The sequence below is a fragment of the Peromyscus eremicus genome, chromosome 9 (genome assembly GCF_949786415.1).
Source record: "Peromyscus eremicus chromosome 9, PerEre_H2_v1, whole genome shotgun sequence".
NCBI lineage: Eukaryota > Metazoa > Chordata > Mammalia > Rodentia > Cricetidae > Peromyscus > Peromyscus eremicus.
Window position 1 is genome coordinate 49,091,428 of NC_081425.1, and position 21,849 is coordinate 49,113,276.

General features: G+C 37.8%; 2 protein-coding genes across 6 annotated transcripts in view; one reads left to right on the forward strand and one right to left on the reverse strand.

Moving 5' to 3' along the window:
• Positions 1–21,849, forward strand: part of Rb1 (RB transcriptional corepressor 1) — a 138,233-nt gene that overhangs the window by 98,119 nt on the left and 18,265 nt on the right. For all 5 annotated transcript variants that reach the window (XM_059273344.1, XM_059273339.1, XM_059273341.1 and 2 more), the window contains one exon: positions 20,776–20,891. In XM_059273344.1, the coding sequence (XP_059129327.1) occupies positions 20,776–20,891 (116 nt within the window). The remainder of the gene's footprint in view (positions 1–20,775; positions 20,892–21,849) is intronic.
• Lpar6 (lysophosphatidic acid receptor 6) lies at positions 693–3,121 on the reverse strand. Its single transcript, XM_059273345.1, has one exon. The coding sequence runs from the start codon at positions 2,400–2,402 to the stop codon at positions 1,368–1,370; it is 1,035 nt and encodes a 344-aa protein (XP_059129328.1). The 5' UTR covers positions 2,403–3,121; the 3' UTR covers positions 693–1,367.

The following is a 21,849-nucleotide window of genomic DNA, read 5'->3' on the forward strand; positions in this document are numbered from 1 at the left end:
GGTTTATTTTGCCTTAGTTTTACCTATAAACAACTCTGAGTCTCTAAAGAAAACTTCCATGTACTGTGCTATTTATTACAAGGAGACTTGTCCAAGATAGAAAAAGATCATGGTTTATCTGAAATCATTGCAGCCTAAACTCAGAAAAGAAGTAAATTTACGTATTACAACATAGATGTCCATACCATCAAACTTCAAAGATTAAGGTGGTTTTACTATAAAGACTGAGTGCAGAATTCAATTACATATCATTTTTCTAAAATGAAAACTTCCTTTTTCAGTTAACTTTGGAAATGCTGAATTGGGAGAGGGTATGTTGAAAAAAAAAGTTTTTATGTAGCTGGTACTTTTCTCTAAAACATGCCTTCTATGTTGTGTAAAATGAATATGTAGCTGTGGCTAGTTATTTGGTCTTCTAGGTTTGTTGCTTTCTATGTAAGGAACTGTGTCCTCACTCAATACATTTCATGGTAACATTTTTTCTCTCACTTGAAATAACATTTTCAGTCACCTAATATTTGACCTAAAATGAGAGAAGAGAAGGAGTAAAAATATCTGGCTGTCCGCCGCTTTCTAAAAAGTCCTGCACTTCCTAGCCTGGTGACTTCTGGAGCAGCACTGCTGGAAGTACACGTTTTTGTTATACTTTCAAATCAAAATAAAGGGCTGGCACATTTTACTTAGTAAAACAATTTACCTAGCAAGGTTGCATTTTATTAGTTTCCTTACTTTAAATTCTTATGGAACATATCATTTTAAAATTGGGTGTTGCAGCCAGAATATAAATCAAAATAGTAATTTCAAAATATACTGTATAGTTAGACACTATCTTTTTATGAATTGTCTACAAAGTCAAATAAGTCATGCAGAAGACTGCAATAGCTTTCTTGGGGGAAGTACTCTAAAAAGGTTTGACTATTTCAAATTAGTTTTCTTCATGGTTTGCAGTTTTAGGCATGATAAGTACTTTTAACCTAAAATGAAATGGAAGTGAAGTATTTAGCAAACTATTACTTAAACAACATCTGGGTTCAGTATAAAATCATTTAACAAATTTTTGAATTAAATCGTTTCGTGTAACACAAAATTTTAAAAGTACAGATATCACATTATTTAAATCATAATTGCTCTTAGACTCTAACTTTATAGAGATTTAATGAGGAAAGAACACATTAAAGTGGTTCAAGAAAATAAAATGGAGTGCATACAAGAATAGAATGTAGTTTAATGTTTAACACACCAGACACAGACGTTCTTAAAAACATGTAAGCGTCCATACGTTAATTGTCTTTTGGAGCTGGAGAAAAGTTCCCAGAGCAGTTTTCACAGTTGAACGTGGAGCAGTCCCAGTGGTTTAGTCGGGCAGCTTAGATTGCAGACTCACTATCAAATATCTTACTCTTTAAGGTTTGTAGGTTGTGCTGGATAAAATTCTCGGTGCCCTGCACTTCAGAGAACCTGGAGTCACTTCTTCTAAGAGACCAGTTTTTCATTTTTATTGAATTCTGAATTGTGTCTGAAGTGAAGTAGTAAACAATGGGGTCAAAGCAACAGTTGGAAACAGCGATGCAGAGAGTGATTGGGTACATTGTCCTCACTGCAGCTATCACAGAGCAGTTAACAAAGGTCTGTGTTCTCATGAGAGAGTATAAAATAAGATTGATGTTATAGGGCACAAAACAGAAACAGAATATGACCAAGTGTACAAAAATCATTTTTAAAACTTTTGTTTTGTTCATTTTGCTCCGACTTAATGTAACAGGTTTATTTAAAGTTCTTAGCACCATACTAGAACAAGTTACGTTCAAAATTAAGGGGATAAAGAACCCCACTGTTTCAATGAAAATCACAATCCTGGAGAGATAGGTTTTCCATGTGGCTGCTGGGAAGTTCTCAAAGCAGGCTTCTGAGGTACTGTTACCCTGAGCGTGGGTCGACTGGAAGAAAACTGCGGGCGCACTTCCTCCCAGCACTGTGAACCACACAGCAATGCAAACAATCTTTGCATTTCGTTTAGTTCTTAAAGTCTTCGACCTAAATGGGTAGACGATTGCCAGAAATCGATCTACACTGATACAGGTTAAGAACAGAATGCTTCCGTACATGTTGGTGTAAAACAGCATTACTGAAATCTTACAGAGAAGATCTCCAAATGGCCAATTCCGTGTTGCAAAGTAAAAAATCCGAAATGGTAAAGTAAAGACGAAAAGCAAATCTGACATTGCCAGGTTAATCATGTACGTTGTCGTTTCATTTCTCACTTTGAGGGCACAGATGAAAATGTATATGGCAACACAATTGGCTATCAGCCCAAGCACAAACACCATGCTGAACATGCACCCATACAAAGAGTACTTAAAGGAGTCATCGTAAGGGCAGTGGGAGCCGTTGGAGCTTACCATTGTCAGGCAGGACAGCAAACAGGGAGTCCTTTTGTCTGCAGCAGGCGCCTTTGGTATTCAGATATGGTCGCAGCAACAGCCAGTTTATTTGCAAATTATTTGCTTCTTTTCGTGTTCTTATAAATATTTTCTTCTCTGAAATCTTCAAAGAAAACATGAAACGTGTTGCTTAAAAGTTTCTAGTAGATTCTTCAGGACAACAGTCTCCTTTTCTGGTCTCCAGAAAATCCATGAGTCCAGAAACTGGCAGAAAATGCAGTCAAGGAAGCCAACCCATAGAGCCACAAACGTAAGGAAAAGCTGTGTTTCAAGTTGGACACGATGGTCCTTGTGTAAACTTGTACTTCAGTCGCCAAAGTGACTATTCCAAAATTAAAATGTCTTCATGTTCAGAATGTCTAGGCATAAGTTATCAGTCTTACTTCAGAATCTTGATAGTTCCAGTCCGTCGTCCTCGGGCACTTCTTTCTTTTTACTCTGTTTTGGTATTTCTGCATTGATTCCAGGTGGCGGTAGGCAGAGTCTTTTAAAGGTTCCCGGATAAATTCCTAAGCGTGTTAGCTCTTGCTGAAGGAGGCCTTTCCGAGGTTGCCAGCTGTATTGTGAGATGGGCTGTCTCTGAAGAGAGCACGAAAGGCTTCCTAGATTTGTAATATGACATCACAGGAAGAAGAGGCTGGCCTTGGAGGAAGGAAGGCTTCGACCCAGTTGTTTGCAGTCCTTTTATCTGATAGTGTGTGTGCTGGGAATATACCCAGGAGGCTTGCAAATGGTCACTGGCTGTCCGGCTGAGCTAGGCATTAACTCTTTTTATGCCGAAATGCCTTCTGGGGATTCTGGCAACCTCTCCATAGTGGTTTGCTTTGTTTAGTTAGTGATAACTAAAGGCAAGACCTTAAGAGTTTATATATAAAAAGGATTTGCTTGAAAGACTGGCAGTTCTGGCACTCTTGGCTTCTGGTTTTTGTTTTGTTTTGTTTTTTAATTACTCATCAAGATTTAACTCAATTGGCATGGTTGTGAGTAGCTTTAATCCTGGATCTCTTTCGTTTCTGATAAACAGTGTTTTAACATTTTTCTTTGAAACTGATATTCTAGAGCTATTTCAATTTGTAATACACCAAAGAATATATTAAGAATGTTTATTTTTCCTGGGTGATTATACCTCAGTGGTAAGAACAGTTTGCTGCAGTATTACTTTTATTTGCCTGTGACTTAATATAAGCATAATGGGAAAGTGTACTTTTTAAAAAGGGCTTTCCCCCTCTTAAATTGATTGAAATAATTTACAGAGAATCAGAATCCTACTAACCTAAATTTAGATTCATGATTTTTATTTTCACTTCCCCTGTCTCTCCCTTTAGCTTCTTTCACATGTTGGCTGTGTGTAGGGATGTATTTCAGATCTTACTTTAATTTCTAAATTCGGTTCTGTTGGAGCTGAAACTCATTTGTGGTCAGTTAAGGCATTTAAGAGCAAGTTTCTCTACACATGCCTTAATTTAAATAATAAAGTGTAGTCACGTGTTCTATATCTTTTAATTCAGACTACTCTTAACACTCAACAACTTTTGATGGTGAATTGTAATCTGTTTTGATTAGGAATTCAAATAATGGAGTATTACCTACAAGCCAGTAGAGGTTGAGAGTCTGAATTTCCTTATTGCTTTTGATGTGGAAAGCAGATACATATGTGTTCACATTAGAAGGCAGACAGGCACTCTGCTGCAGTAATGAACAAAGGAGTAGTAATAACAGTTTCTTCTCAATGGAGAGAAGGTTTCTGTTAATAGTTATTTAAGAAAAATAGAAAATCAGAGTGACCTACTTTTAACTTTCCTTATTGTCATTTTACATAATATATACAGCTATATGTCCTGGTACTATCCACTTTTACTTTCATTTTGAAAATGGTACTTTCTCAATTAGAGTATGAAAATACATTAGTTCTATACTGGAACACCCTTCCACATTTTACTCCTGTTTCTGGACTGTTATTCACTTAACTGTTCATTTATAGTTTTTTCATGTTTTAATTATTGATGCTTAAAAATGGATATCCACTGTCAATTAGGCTTTTTATTATTATCAGTAATATATGTTTGTATTCCAGATTCCTGGCATAAACCTTTACTCTTAGTAAAAACTGAAGTGTTTGCTGATAATAGATTATCATTCTTCAGAATCTAAATTTACCAAATCAGGATGTTGGTGCCCTGCCCATCACTCACTTTGTTATGCGTTTCCCTCTGAGACAGGGTCTTTCATTGAACCTGGAGTTAGCCTTGCAGATGGCCATCCCTAGTGATCCTCCTGTCTCTGCCCTGCATGGCTCTGGAGTTAATAGGCACAGCCACAGCCTGCTTGCACACCTGACACTCTTACCCAGTGAGCCATTGCTCCAGCCCAACCTTTCTTTTCAGTTCTTTTTTATACTGCCTATTTCTGGTTTTGCTAGAATCAATTTTGTATTACCCCTTCATTTTCACTGCCACAGTTTTAAATATAGTCAGGCAATTTTATCTATGTGAATATTATTTTTTACCTCCTTATTTCTAATCTTGCTGTCTTTCAGTTACTTTCTTTCAGCCCGACACAAATCAACTTAATGAATCAAGTATAATTTTTCATTTATTCTCTTGTTTCCAAGAAGAATTTAAAGGAAATTATAATATTTAAAATAAATACAGTGGGGTTGGAGAGGTGGCACAGTGGTTAAGAGCATGTGCTATTCTTGCAGTGGACTCAGGAGCCCCAGGACCTATGGTTGTTTACTCATAATTCCAATTCAAAGATTCTGCCAGCTTCTTCTGGTCACATCAGGCATGAATGTGATACACACACACACACACACACACACACACACACATATGCATATATGCAGGTTAGCACTCATTCACATAAAAGTAAATAAATCTTAAAAATAAGTAAAATATACTGTATATTTTTAGGATGTTGTGATATGTAGATTACTTAGTTAAAAAAATAGTTGTGAAAGAAAGTCAGTGTAAAAGAGTTAATAATTTGCTGGATGTTGTGGTGCATACCTTTAATCCTTGTACTCGGGAGTTTTAGGACAGCCTGGTCTACATATGAAGTACCATGCTAGTCATAGCTACACAGTGAAATCCTATCTCAAACAAGAAGAAGGTGGAGGTGCTGGAGAGATGGCTCAGTAGTTAAGAGTGCTTCCTGTTCTTCCAGAGTATCCAGGTTTTATTGTCAGTACCCACATGGCAGCTCACTGCTGTCTGTAACTCCAGTCCCAGAGGATCCAACACCTTTTTCTGACTTCGCAGGCATTGCATTCACTTAGTGCATAGCTATACATGGAGGCAAAACACCCATACACAGGGAGAAAAAAATTTTTTTTAAAGAGTTGGTGCTTTAAGATGTGAGGGTTGGAATGTCATTCATGTTGGAGCTCTACCTTGAGTATGCGTGAAGCCCTGAGCTCAATTTCCAGCATCCCAGAATGTTAAAATGAAATTCTAAAAATGTGAGAAGTGCAAGCAATACCATTCTAAACTAATGTATTTTAAAAAATATTCAGTTTAAATGCAATAAATGTTATCGAAAGTAAAAATTTAAATAATAAATGTATTTACACAGTAGTAAAATAATTAAAACCATATGGTAGTCTGAGATACAAGAAGAAGGTATGTGAAATAATATTAGAGAAGTGTGGGTGAAAGAAATCTGATACATTTTATTTTAAAAAGTATGTGTTGCCCTTATTGAATAAATAGAACCATAAGAGTATCCAGGAAAAGTTTCCTTTTGTCTCTGAAATGTACTGTGCATCTTCACATGTGTACCCATGTGAAAGGACATTTCTTGTTAGCTTTATTTTAGGAAAAGCACCAAATGTCAAATTGTGATTCTGGCTAAACATATTATCAGTTGGTAGATTATATATGTACATATATGGTTCAGTGATGGATTAGGCTTAACATTTTAGTGCAAAGGATCTGCTTCTAGTGACCTTGAAATCTCTAAGCCATTTTATATGCTCTTCCTTGGGTACTAGTTTTATCATAGCCTGAGACTGAAACACTATGACTCAAAACACATAAGAAACACTGATCTGAAGAAGGGGATCAGCAAATAATCTCTGAAATAGTTGAAGGTTTTTCCTTTATAGAAAACCTGGAAGGAATCTAGACTGTGAGTTACTAGTGTAGATTCTTTATGCATGAATAAAAAATTGTGCTGTGTGTGTGTGTGTGTGTGTGTGTGTGTGTGTGTGTGTGTAGGCAATAAAATCATGGCTGTATATATCTTTTTCTAAGTGGGACAGTACGAAAGTGTTGTGCAAAGAGCAGCCAGCAGAGAATGCAGGGCTTCCTGTACTGTCACTTCACTCCAGTGAAGGGGAATCTGGTTCCTTGGTTGTAAAAGAAAGGAATTAGGCTGTACAAAGTTCCCTTCCTGCTTCCTATTTGGTTCGGATTCTTTGAATTCTTTGAATGTTTAAGGTGTCATATTGGGCCTTTTCACTCTTCAGTATCAAGGAGTCACTTTTTAGCCTTAATGTTTAAGAATTTGTAATTTTGAAACTAGTTTGGGCAAGAAATATGTACCACAGAGGAGCAGGAGCAAGAGGAAGAAATATGTGTAAGAGGCAGAATGACTGGGCCGAGTAGAAGTTCCTTATTGTACTCAGTAAATCAGCAGGAGCCGCATGCTTACAGAAAGTCACTCTCATTCCAGCACTCCTAATCCCAACCAGCTAATTTAGTGAGACCCTGGTGGAACCACAGGAAGTCTGAACCAGAGGCTGTGGGGGAGGGGCTGAACCCAGAGATAGCAGTGAGGGCCTAGGCCAAAAGAAAGTGGATGACTCCTCTGGGCCCACCACTGGTACTGTGAGACCATAGATCTCTGAAGTGGGGAACAAAAGCCAGTTCTGGTAGCTGGTATCTATAATTCCAGCACTCCACAGACTAAGGTAGGAAGATGGAATGTTCGAAGCCAACCTGGGTTACTTAATGAGTTCTAGACGCTACACAGGGGATTATCTTATCTCAAGACACAAACATCTCCAGTTGCAGGTCTTGAAGGCTAGAGCCAGTGCTCACAATAATTAGTCCTGGTGTAATCTCATTAGTATAGTCCTATCACCTTTCCCACACAGAAAATTATTTATTCTTTGAGGAATTGATAATCTAGTCCCACCTAAATTCCTATGAGAGCAGTACAGGGACTATCTTGGGACATAAGGGTTTAATTTGATTAGGAAATCTTAGTAAACACTGACAAAGTGGGTTGCAGTTTTCAAAGATCTTTCAACTACTTTGGAAGAAGGAAGTAGTAGTGGAAAGACCAATTAAACTAGGTTCTTAGTGACCTGGGTTTTTTTAATCTTTACCACTAAAATTTGACCTTTTTCAACTAATTTAACTTCTCTGTTCTATTTGTAAAAAGACACTATCATTAGATTTCTAGAATTTTTTTCAGCCCTTAGCTTTCTGTTTTAAAATTTTAAAAAATGCTCCTGAAGAAACTAGAATTTGGAGTTATGCTTTCCTTAGGATTACTTAGTGGATAGATGATGGAGGATAACAGAGCTAGGACTGAGACAGGGCCTCACTACGAGTGCTCCGGCCAGTTCCTTAGGCACACTTGTCAAGTGAAAAAGTACAGCTCTGTACGTGCATAGTGGAAAAAACTCTAATCTGGAGCTACAAGGATTTTTAGTTCCTAAATTTGGACTTTTCCTTGGACAAAAATCTATCCTAGCCATGCCCTTCTGACTTTATAGATGGTTTTCAGAACAAAATGAAGTGAAATAAATTTTGATTGTAAAATGCAAACAAACAAAAAAACCTAGATGGGTACAGTAAGCTGCCACAGTCAGATACAGGTTAAGTTGTAAGATACAGGTTAAGCTGTAAGATGAGGTAGGACAATGTGCTTTTGCTTCATTACATTTTATTAAGAAGATAAGAGTTCCTGTGCTTCATGCATGCCAGAAGAGGAAATGGTCCTAAGTGATGCCTTACATACTTTGTTAGTACAGATCATGGGTAACAGAAGCCAGTCTTAAAGTAGACAGAGGCTTGCCTTAGGAGAAAGACTTGTTTATTTGAGTTGGTTATTGATCACCTAACACACTGGATTAATTCTAGAATTCTTTAATATTGTAATAGAACTTGATCCTAAAACCCGAGTAGTCTGCTCAAGCCCCCATTACAGAGTTCTATTTCCTTACCTCCCAGCCCCTGTGATTCCAGTTGCTTCAGTCACTCAAGCACAGCTGAAGAAGAGTGGCTTCTTCATATGTGTGTGAGAAGCAAATTCTTTGGCTGTGGTTGTTTATTGCCAGAGCTGGAACTGCAATCCTAGTTTCTTGACATAACTCGAGTTCCCCATGTAATGATAAAGCGTGAGAACAGGTTCTTTGGCCAGCTGGCCAAGGTCAGCCACTAAGAGATCACATCATGTCAACAGATCTAATAATGCAAGAGGTTTATTGGAGGAGAGGGGAGAGAAAGAAAGGCTGTGTCAAGTGGGGACATGGATAGACAGAGATGGGGAGACAGAAAGAACAAGACAGAGAGATCTCGGGTGACTGGGACCTTTGAGGGTGCTTGTGTCACTGTGCAACTCTTCTCATGGCATCCAAACAGTGCAAATACTTCACACCTAGCCGTGGGGCTGGGGATGACGTAAGCTGCTGCCGGCACTGAAAGGCTGACCAGTGAGTCATCAAATCCACAACACTCCAAGGTATCATGTAGCTTCCAATATTTTATCCCCTGATAGAATATTGGAAATTTAATCAAAGCTTAGGTGAATATTAAACAAAGAACTTTGTTTTTATGTTTGAATTATATAAGCTTTTTGAAACACTAATATGACTAATATGACTGAAATATAACTAATATCGATGGGTATGTGGCATAAGCCTTTAATCTCAGCACTTGGGAGGCAGAGGCAGGGGGATCTCTGAATTCAAGGCTATCCTGGTCTACAGTTTCAGGACAGCCAGAGCTACACAGGGAAACCCTGTCTCAAAAAACCAAAACAACAAACAAGACTTCTGGTGTCTAGTGAGATGGCTCAGCACTTAAGTGCACGTGTTGTTCTCCCAGAGGACCTGGGTTCTACTTACGAAGCACATGGCGGCTCACAGTTATCTGTAACTAGCTCCGGGGATCCAGTGCTGTCTTCTGACTTCTGAGGGCACTAAACATGCATGAGGTATATCTACATACATGGAGGCAAAATACTCATACATAAAATAAGATAAATAAATCTAATAAAAAGAAAAAAGAGAGAAAGATTTCTGGGACTGGAGGGATGGCTCATTGGATAAGAGCACTGACTGCTTTTTCAGAGGACCCAGGATTGATTCCTAGCACCTACATGGCAGTTTACAACCTCTGTAACTCCAATTCCAGGAATACAGTGTCCTCTTCTGGCCTCTGTGGGCACCAGGCATGCAGGTGGTGTACAGACACATGCAAGCAAAACAGCACCCACACAGAAAGTAATAATAAAAAGTTAAAATAAAGCCTTTACAGTAGTTTGGGGAAAGGGGTATACAATTAAAAACAAATGGAAATATGGTCCAGTGTAGGGCAGTGGTGGAGCCTTTGCCTACCCAGTTTGGAAGCCTAGGTCAGATCTTCACTAAAAGGTTGGGGAGGTGGCTAAACAGTTAAGAGCACTAGCTGCTCTTCCAGAGGATCCTAGTTCAATTTCCAGCACCCACATTAGGTGGCTCATAACTGCTTATAACTCCAGCTCCAAGGATCTGATAACCTTCTTCTGACTTCTGTGGGCACATACATTCACATATAAATAAAAATAAAATTTACAAAAAAAGACAATAGATAAAAACAGGACACTAAAAGCCAAGTGTTACACAAAGTGTGAAGTTTTTAAGGAAAAGATACAGCTTTAACCAGATAGTTCTGTTGCAGTGTCACTATGCAGTGGAAAGAAAATAATGTGATCATATTATATTCATATTAAATATTTAATAGAGCATTTTCTTTTTTAAGATTATAATTATGTCATTTTCCCCCTTCCAAGCGCCCTCCCCCCCATTTAAGAGTATTTCCTTATAGAAAGAAACATGGTAGAATAAACTAACAAAATTAACCCATTCAAAACAAACAACAAAAAACAGAGAGGGTCTGAATAAGCATGTCACTTTATCCTTAACTTAAAAGTAGTTTTAGTACCAAATTTAACATTTTTATGTTTAAAAATCTTTTACCTTCAGTACTGAAAGTGACTGAATATTGTATTTTTAAATAGATAGCAGATGTTTTAAATATCTAATTATATGAACATTATTCCAGATATAATTACAACCAGAAACATACTTTGACTTTAGGCATTTGGGCTTTTAATCCACTTAGATCCAGGGAAGGAGACTAGCTCAGTACCCATAGGAGCACACAAAGGTCTAGGGCTACTGATGAGGTTCCAATGGTCATCCAACCCACAGTGAAGGGTCTGTGAACACTTATTAGTTTGCCACTGCAATTACTTTAATCAACAGATGCCAATTCTGGGGACATGTGAGGGTTTCCTATCAATACCAGATGTTGCTAGCACTGCCTCTGAGAGGCTGAAAACAAAAGAGCGGAAAGAGAGCGGAAGGACAGCCTCTATAGGAGCCCAGGCTTTTGTTGTTGTTGGAGTTAAAGGGAAGTGGGCCCTTTTGACCTGACCAATAAAGGTTGCCTGATTGTTGTCCTGGTCACATACATTGGAAAACAGGACAGGCATCTAAAAGATCTTTCCTGTTGGGCTCAGGGCATTGCTCAGTGACCAAAGCCCCTAGGTTTGATCCCCAGCACTACAAAATAACAAAGAAATAAAAAATACCTTTTCTTCTTATGCTTTCTTCATCTAGTCACTGATTCTGTTTATTCATACATGCAGGCAAAGTACTAATATACATCAAATAAATCTAAAACAATCATGATAGTAGGTAAAAAGCAAGGCCTACTCTGTGCAGCCGTAGGAAGCCAATTTTAAATATAGAGACACAAACATGCTAAAAGGAGGAGTTGAGTTTAGAAGCCTGAAGGAAATTAAGGATTACTAAGGATGATTCCCATATTTGTAGAGAGGTCAGAGATCAGGTGATTGATAGCATAGCTACCCTAACAGTACTGACGGAATCAAAACTGCTTAGTGGTGAAGGGAATGAGTGTTCTTGTTCATGTTGGGATGTGTTACAGTTGAGACATATGTGATCTGTTCACATGGGAATCTTTAGGGTCCAATTGGAAATGTGGACCTGCAGTGAAAGAGTGCTTTAGTACTGAATGTGTATTTGGAAGTATGTAGATGTAGTTAAAGCCATGATAGTAGCGCTAGGAGCATGGAGAGTGGCAGAGTATCTAGAGCAATATCACTATTAAAGGGCCAAAGAAATACACGGAAAAGAACTAGCAGAAAGGCCAAGGCCAGAAGTTTTCTATTTTCTATCCTAGTTTCCCTTTGTGAGGCAGAACAGTGGCTTAGGATAGTACAAAAACATTTCCTGTAATGTGGATCCAATAATATTCCTTACAGCACCCAGCAAACAATAGCAGTTCCTGCTGTGGCTTCCCGCGTTACTAGTTTTTCTGCCAGCACTGCAGGCTTCTCTCCTGCTTGGGCAGTCAGAATCTCTTTCAGGAGCACTGTGTCTGAATAGTCTGGACATCCTCTAATCTCAGGAGAAGTTTGTGCTTGCTTTAGAAGTAGGTGCTAATTATGGAAGGTCATTTAGAATACACTTACAGCTTCCACTTTTCTGACAGTATTGTCTATTTGATGAGATTCGTACTAATCTTCCTGACAGTGAGAATCTGGCTTCCTTCACAGGATTAGGTACCAAAGCAGCAAGCGTGTAGAGAACAGTTGCGCTGACGGTTAGTTTGAGCAGATAAGTCATGTCGGGAGGCAGCTTGCCTGAGTCCTGAGAAAGTCCTCAGGCTGCTCCCTGAGTGCCGCCGGTGGCAACAGTACTGCAGAGTTTTACTTTCAGAAGTTAAGTATGCCATTGCATCTTTTCTTCATAGTGGTTTTAAGAATCAAATTGTAGCTGTATTAGTTATTGATTAAGGTATTAGTTGTTTATTGGCAGTTAAAACAATAATGTTTATTATCATATGAATTGCTGAAGGTCAGGAAGCACCATAGAGGTGTGGTTTTGGCTTATATTTTCTCATGAGAGATCTTGAAGTTGTCAGCCAGTTTTACAGTCAGCTTAAGGCTTTACTGATTGACTTCAAGATTTACACCCATGGCTGTTGGCATTGGCTGATGGCCAGAAGCTTTGCCACATGGACCTCTCCATAGCTGCTTGTTATATAGCAGCTGGTTCCCCCATCCCAGAAGCAAGATATCCTAAGATGGCAACTGCCAGTCTTTAATAAGCTAACCTCAGAAGTCTCTTGCTGTCACTTTTGACATATCCCTTGGTCACACAGACTAATCCTAGTACAGTTTAGGGGTGAGTGATCTGTATAATACACAAGCATGTAAAGAATCACCGTTAGAAGTTATTGGATGATCCTGGATACTAGCTGTGAAAGTTGCATGCTGTGTTTGCTAGAATGCAAATTCAGTCATCAGTTTTCTTATTTGTGCCTTGCTGTATTTAACTTACTCTACAATGTGGCCATATTACTTGCTAATGTTACTGATATAAAATTTTTGCTAATGCAAAAATATTACTGAATGTTCGTTATGTATCAGATCCTGGGATTTTACTTTGAAGATTCTTTCAAAGTCTTATGTAGAACTTGTTAGTCTCCTCCTTAGAGATCCTTAAGTGTCTTGTTTCCTTGTTATGCAATCTATGTTTTAGTTTAGTGGAACTAATGATTTCTTTCTTAAGGGCTTATGTGCAAGGTGCCATTCTAAGCACTTTACATGTATCATCTTGTTTGTTATAGCCTTGCTATAGTCGACTGTATTTCATCACCAAAGGTTCATATGTTAGAATCTTGCTTCTCAGTGTGCTGATGTAGTTGACCTTTTAGCTAGAAGCTTGTTACAAGAGAGCCAGGTCCCTCTTAGTGCTCTAGCTTCCTGTCTTACCATCTAATTACTCCCTCTCTCACATGACTCCCTAACCAGGGTGTGATACAGGCAGGGAGGGTCTCATCAGAGCCTGCACCATGATGTTACATAGTCAGGCTCCAGAACTTCGAGCTAAATGAATCTCTTTGTAAATTACCTAGCCTTAGGGGATTTCATCTTAAAATGGAAAATGGACCTATTTTTCTTATTAATGAAGTACATGAAGTTTCTCCTGGGTCATAATTGCTCTTCTGTTTCTGAGCCCTATTCCTCACTTTTTACTTAAAATAATTACTCTTTCTTGGGGATTTGCCTCAGGCATAAATTCTAAATTGTTTTCTCTAACACGCCTGATTTGAATTAGGTGTTCCTCCTTTGATGTCCGTATACCCTGTACATTTTAATATTGTGGAATTAGCTACTCTGTGTTGATACTTTTATTTATCAGTCTCTTATTTATTAGAGTATAAACTGTAACTTAAAAGGTTAAAACAAAACAAAAAATCAGAGACTCTAGAGTCAAATAGCTTTAGACCAAATTCTGTATCTATCACTTACTGTGCCTAGCAGTTTACTCTTAGCTACTTTTCATATTTTGTAACAGAGCAGTAAAAGAAGTAATATCTTCTTTTAGAGTGTAAATAAAACGTTGTAAGTAAAATAATTGGTGCTTTATTTTGGCATAGGGCAGCATTACTGATAGTTTATTATGTGCCACTTTCTGTACCTAGGTTGATTTTCTGTCTCTGACAAAATACCAGAGCAAATCAACTTAAAAGGAGTAAGGTTTATTTTTGGCTCATGGTTTCAAAGGTTGCATCTCCATTGTTTTGAGTCTTGTAGCTGGACAGAATATCAAGGCCAATAATGCATAGTACAGGAAGCTTCATATATTATACTGACCAGGAAGCAGAGAGAAGAAGGGGCGAAGATTGCAATATCCCCTTCAATATCATACCTTTAATGACCTTACTTCCTCCCACTAGGCTATACCTTCTGAAAGTTTTACCACCTCAATAGTGCCATAGGCTGGAGATCAAGCTTTGAACATGAGCATTTAGGACACAATCCAGATCCAAATGTAACAGTACCAAGGCTTGTGTTTCGATTATTAATAACTCTAAGTAGTAAGGACTACCATTGATGTGCTATTTGTCTTGGTACCCTCAGATGAATGATTGATGAGATTTTGAGAGATGGAACTGCAGGTAAGGACAGATAACAGGGTAGAAGCATAGTTTAAAAAGCATGACAACAGGGCCCCGAGAGATGGCTCAGAGGTTAAGAGCACTCACTAGCTGCTCTTCTAGAGGTCCTGAGTTCAATTCCCAGCAACCACATGGTGGCTCACAACCATATATAATGAGATCTGGTACCCTCCTCTGGCATGCAGGCATATATGCAGGCAGAACACTGTATATGTAATAAATAAATAAATCTTTTTAAAAAAATAAAAAGCTAGGCATGGTGGTGCACACCTTTAATTCCAACACTCAGGAGGCAAAGGCAGGTGGATCTCTGTGAGTTCAAGGCTAACTTGGTCTATAAAGACAGCCAGGGCTGTTACACAGAGAAAACCCTGTCTCAAAAACAACAAAAGAAAACGAAGAAATAAACAAGCGTAACAACAGGCAAAGGAAGAACAGAAAGATGAAGATGTAGCTTGCATCCTAGTGTAGTCAGAAACAGCACAGGTTCTGGGAGGAAGTAGCCTTGGGCTTGAGCCTTGCTGCACCATGCACTAGTCATATGGACATGTGTGTTAACTTTCATGCCTCTGATTCTTTGTCTGTAAAATGCATAGAGTAATAGTGTCTACTTTGTAAACATATAAGGACTGAATGAAGGAATGCATGTAAAAAAGCATAAAGTCTCATTTATAGTAGATGCTCAGTAAGGATTAACTAGTATTCTTATTAAACAAGGGAGAATCATGAAGATAGGCTTTTTGTTATGAAGTAAATAAGAGCAAAGTATGTAGTAATGTCTTTGTGTTATTAATAATAGTTATCAAACTTAGAGATGATAGAAAGACCACTTGCTTGTCTTCCTTACAGTGTATAATTCTCAATGGCCAACAAGAAATTTTTATCTAGAAAGTCTCATGTATAATTAAAATGAGTTCTCATAAATTCATGTGAATGTGATTTTTTTTTTTTAGCATTTTGCTTTCTTACCCTGATTGCTTTAGTCAAAGTGCTAGAAAAAGGAGAATGAAAATTCTTCTTCTAGCAGTTGGCCATTAGGATTTAGGGACTTGGTGATGTCACAGTAGAAACTGCATCTGAAACACTTCAGACTTGGCTTGGGTAACTAGTTTATTTTTATAGTTATTTATTTATAGTTACTATTTTAGAAAATAAAATTGAGGGAAAGTTTGAAAGTTCTTTTGAAATATAAGAAGACAGATAATTGAGCTGTTACAGTAATACTGCTATTTAAGAAAAGATGGTTACTTTTTCAGGAACTTACATCACAATAGAAAAATACAGTTCGTAGTTCCTGAGGAGATGGAAGATACATGTGCACGCATGCACACATGTGCGGTATCTTTGTGTGTCCATGTCTCCTCTCTGTATGGCAGGTGGCAGAGGTTGGATGTGATGGAGATGGAAAAGAGGATAAGAGTTGCACTTCTCTTCTGTTGTGTGTTGATCTGGGTGTTGAATCCAGGTCCATGCACACGGAGAGCAAGTAGCCTATAATGGAACTATATTCCATTGCTGTTCAGGTGCTTTTCTTAATGAGTTCAGTTTCAGAGAAACTACAAGGCTTCTAAAACCCTGTGAACTCTAGGTATCTTGAAAGTGAAGCATCAGAAACCAAGGCCAGCGAAATGCTTCAAGTGTTACGTGGGGTGTCGTTTGGTTTCGCAGGCTAGGCAAGTGCCTTTCATTGAGTCACAACTCTAGTCTGTAACTAAAGATTTGAAGTTTCACTTATTTACTAAGATTGGTCTTACTTCACCATATAGCCTAGGCTGACCTGGAACTTACTTAGCCCAGACTAGTTCAAATTCTGTCCTTCTGCCTCAGCCTCCTGGGTGCTTGGGTTACAGAGGTGCCACCATACCCAGCTTGCTTTATTATTGTTTTTAAACAATACTGTACTAAAAGTAAATCATTGTTAAAAAACTTTGCCTCTAAGAGTAGGTTGAACCTGGTGTAGCATTTGACATTGGAGGATAATATATATAGGTGGAGAACTTAGTAGAGTTCCATAGGCAAAACCTGGTGATTTTGGTTTTCTGGCATAGAGATCACAGGTAAGAGGCAGGGATTATTTGAGGAAGTTTCTCTAATTGTGGTCATTTAATCCTAGGATGTTTGTCTTTAGCCGACTTGTAAACTTTAGTCATAACGTTATTAATAGACAGTTTATGTCTCCCCACTTCAGCAGTGCAAGCACATTTACTCCTGACTTTTGAACTGCCTTCTTATGCTTCCTCATTCACATACAACTTTCTCTTCCTTTTTTTCAAAACTTGGCAAAGCATCCTGTATTTTCATCACATTCTAACGTCTTTTCAAGACTCTTGATGCTGTGTTCCCCTTTTAATGTCTGTTTCTCAAATTGTGTCAGTTCCCCTTCAGTATTTATTCCCCCTGCACTGTGAAGTTGTACTTATTTTACAGATATTTGCTGTTATTTTATAACACTTTCTGAATTTGTAGTCACAAAGTTACTTTCTTACTTGATCACTTTCTGTTTCTTCCCACTAGACTCTGCACACGAATTGAATAGGAAGCATGTCTGCTTGTTGGCCACTGTCCTCAGGGCTTTTTGTACTTGCCTGCCGTTTGTTCAGAGACTGATGGTTTACAGTTTAAAGTAATTTCTTTTCATTCTAGATTGTACAGAATACTCCGTTGTATTCCTCTGTGCTTTACTCTCTAAAGAAAATATGTGCAAAGGCACTCTGAGACAGTTGACATGCTTATGCTTTGTGATATGATGCAAATTTTTATATGACTAATATTGTGGGGGGAATTATAAAAAAAGGAATGGTTTTTTTATTTATTGGTTTGTTTGTTTGTTTGTTTGAGGTAGTGTTTCACTGTATTGCTTAGCTATCCTGGAACTCATGGTCTGTGGTCCAGGCTGGTATAAAACTCACAAAGATCCATCTGCTTCTGCTGTGATAAGGTACACACCATCACGCCTGACTTAAAATTGTGTTTAAGGGATTTAGAAGAGTATATAACTAAGAAATTTCCATTTTAACCTTATCCTTACTTTGAGGTAGAATTAATCTCAAGGAATTTGATCTCACAAGAACTTTAATCTCACTCCATTCATTTACTCAGTAAATGCTTATTCAGCCCCTAATGCTTGCAAAGCAGTTTTAAACATTAGAAATAACTGTTGTGAATAACAGACAAAATCCACTTCCTGAATCTTGCATTATAGTAGAGATAGCTACTAAGCAAGTAAACAAATATAGTAACAAGTAATGACCAATGCTATGAGACTAGAAGGAGCAGTTACAGGTAAAAAACAGTGGGAGTTACAACCCTCCTGACAAGATGTTTGGGAAGTACTGTTTGAGGAGATGTGAATATGGTGTGGGTTGAGACTTGGAATGCTCTGGTCAAAGAATAGTCAAGACAGGGAAGGAGCAAGCACGGAAAGGCAGGAGAAGGAGGTTGTGTGATTTTTGTTATTTCGTGGTAGAGAATGATTAGTTCACACTGTGCATAAACATAAAGTGAAAATGCTGAGTGACAGATCAGTACTTGTGGACAAAATACACATGTGTACTGGGTGATGGATGGCTTATTAGGCATATGTTTGCATTTGGAAAGATATACTGTCCTTTGTAAATGGCATTTATAATTATAAATAAAGACTATAACCATAATATCATCAAATATTTATATGACACTTTGTTAAAACTTAGTCTAAATTGTTAGCATTGTATCATATGAATTCACAATACTTTAATTTAGATACTCTTAACTAAATATCTCTACTTTACAATTAAGAAAAATGAACCCTGCTGGGTATGGTGGTGCATGTCATTAATCCCAGAACTCAGGAGGCAGAGAGAGGGGATGTCTGAGTTGGAGACCTACTTGGTCTAACTAGCAAGTTCCAGGCCAGGCAAGGCTGCATAGTGAGTGTCTCAAAAACAAACCAGAATTGGAGAGATGGCTCAGCCATTAAGAGAATTTGTTGTTCTTGCAGAGGACCTGGGTTTCATTTTCAACACTTATATTATAGGTAACAACCCTTTCTAACTCTAGTTCTAGATGGTCCAAGTACTGTCTTCTAGCCTCTACAAAGCATTATGTACATGTGGTATATAGGTATACATACAGGCAAAAATACCCATACACATAAATTTTATAAAGCTTTTAAACAATAAAAAACCTAATTCTTTATGTATTTTGAGTTGAGGTGAATGAAATTAAGATGATAAGAAGAACATACTGTTTGGGACTGTATTACTTAGACTTGAGTAAGTATTCAAAAGGAATATTGACTAACTTAATTTATTGGATTTTCTTTCCTTTTATATTTCTTCTTTCCTGAAGTGTTTCTTTCAAGGTGCTTTTTGTTTGGTTTGCCTTGGTACTTTCATAGTAGAAACTTGCCTGAAATACTTGATTGGCATTCATGTGTAAGTGTAAATCTCTGAAAGTTAGCTGGAGGCTGTGTTTACCCGGGAAGGATTTTGACTGTGTAGTGACTTGCATGGATATAATTCTCTTGTAAAGCCTTTGATTTGCTAATATCTGTAGTTCTTTTCTCTTAGAGTCAACATTTACTTAGCTTGATGCTTATGTTTTCATGCCTGGAGGGTATGATCATAGTTTCAAACATCCAAGGCTGTGGAGATAGGAAGCAGTATGGAATATGTAAAAATTGTGATCAAAACTTTTCATTAATGCTACCTTCTTTAGTATAGTAGTTCCCTTTTTAGATTATGTCTGGAGACTTCAGGACAAGTAGTCCTGTTTTATGCTCAACAAATCTCCATTTTTTTCACCACTGTAGAAGAGGAGGCAAATGTCTTGTTGTTTAGTTAACCCTTAGGTGGAGTTCTGCCAATTTTCCTGTTGCTAATTCCCCTTTTGCCTCACTGTCCAAGGCATCTGGTATCATGGCTTCCAGACCTTCTAGAGGGTAAAAAGTTCATATGGGGGACTGGAAAGATGTCTGTGGTTCAGTGCACTCCCTGTTCATCCAGAGGAACTAAGTTTGATTCCCAGCCAGGAGGGTCAAGGTCATAATGGAGGAAACCACAGAGACAGCTGACCTGTGCTCATGGGAGCAAATGGATTCTGGACCAACAGTTAATGAGCCTGCATGGGACCAACCTGGGCCCTCTGCGTGCGTGTGTGTGTGTGTGTGTGTGTGTGTGTGTGTGTGTGTGTGTGAGAGAGAGAGAGAGAGAGAGAGAGAGAGAGAGAGAGAGAGAGAGAGAGAGAGAGAGAGAGAGACGGTTGTAGGATTTTTTAAAACCGTAGTCTAAGATTTCCAGTTTATTAACATAAAATTATTTTTAAGTCCCCTGTTATCTTTTTTATCTTTCATATGATGTTCCACTCTTAGTTTCTAGCACTAATTAGTTCTTCCTTCTCTTTTTATGAACTTTACTGGAGGTCTGTTTGTTATTTTAAATAATAGTTGTTATCTTTGTTGATAAAACCATATATTTTATCTTTGTTTTCAGTTTTAAGTTCTGTTCATAGACTTATTATTTTCTTCTCTACATATTTTGAATATTTTGTGTGGGTTTTTTTTGCCTAAATTCTACCCTCTTTCCTAGTAAGTTTACACATCACTAGCCTAACCTCTGAAATTTGAAGTGCTTCAAAATCCAAAGCCTTTTTGGGGGTTGGAGTCAGGCTAAGAAATCATTCTACCTTCTGGGCTGTTTTCCAGCCTCAAATCCAAAACTTGTTACATCCTAACATGATGCTACCTCATATGATGATCATAATCAGAAAGTGAAGCTAAGTGTTGATAAAATTACCCCAGACCACACGTATAAGGGATATTTGAAACATGAGTGGATCCTGTACTTAAACTTTGATTTCATCCCTAATACATCTCATTATATGTAAGTGAATATTCAAAAAAAAAATTCAAAAGCCAAGACACATATATTCAATGTTGTAGGAATATTTCAGGTCATACATTTTCCTGTTTTTGTGTGTGCATGCACACAATATCAAAATTGGCAAGGAAGAATTTCAAAATGGAGTAAAGGATCTCATTCTGCCTAAAATTAATAGTGCTTAATCATGTCAAATAACTGCTTTTGATATATACTTGGAAAAACATGCTTGCTGATGTTGTTATAATTCTGTTTTCTTTCATCCAGGACTCACCTTTATTTGATCTCATTAAGCAGTCCAAAGATGGAGAAGGACCTGATCACCTTGAGTCTGCTTGTCCTCTTAGCCTTCCTCTCCAGAATAACCATACTGCAGCAGATATGTAAGTAGAAATGCCATGTGTTATCTATTCAAACTGCAAAGATACTCTGACCATAAGGGAGATGCAGAACATTATATAGAAACTGTAGGACTGGAGTTTTGCATAAGACATTGTTTTTTCTTTAAGAGGAATGTAAGATGCATAACCTAAATAAGGTCATATAAAGAATTACAAAGCTGCTGGATCACATGGAGTTGGTGTAATAGGGAATTTTTCAGGACAGAGATGGTGCCATTTTAGATAGGCCTTAATGATCAGACAGGATTTCAACATGAAAATTGGAAAAGCAAGAGGAAATGTCCCACAAGCCAAAACTGGCTTGTATATGTAACAGCCAGAAAGCAGGAAACATTTTTTCCGAGAGTATATATCAGACCGTTTGGGGTGAGATATATATAGCACAAGTATAGGGAGTAGTGTAGACTGTTCCACATTACTGTGTACTAGTGAGAATGAGAGAAGAAACAAGATTTATTGAGGGTGCCCTATATTTTGTGTGTTTGAGTAAGTACTTCAGATTCATATTTTTCATTAAATGTTCTTACCAGACCTACAAGGTAGAAAATACTACATCAGCAACACTTATCTGTAAAATGGGAATGAGGGAAGTAAGGTAACTTAAGATAAACAGAAATGAACCCAAGTAGTCTGCCAACACCCGTGCTTTTTCAATCCTTGCAGCTACTGCCTTTCATAGAAATGTGCTTAACATTTCTGCCTGATTCTGTAGAAATATAGCATCCCATGATTAACACAGGGACCATTTTCCTGAGATACCCTTTCCGTGGTAACTTCTATCTAAAGTATTTCTAGATCACAGAGACTCTGTATTCATGTATGAGTTTATTTGCTCGGTAATATTTTCATACAAGTCAGCTTTATATTTTCCTTTAAGTCAGTAAATGATTATCTGTTAAGTGCTAGGTTAACAGTGTTAGTTACTGATAAGATTGGATAG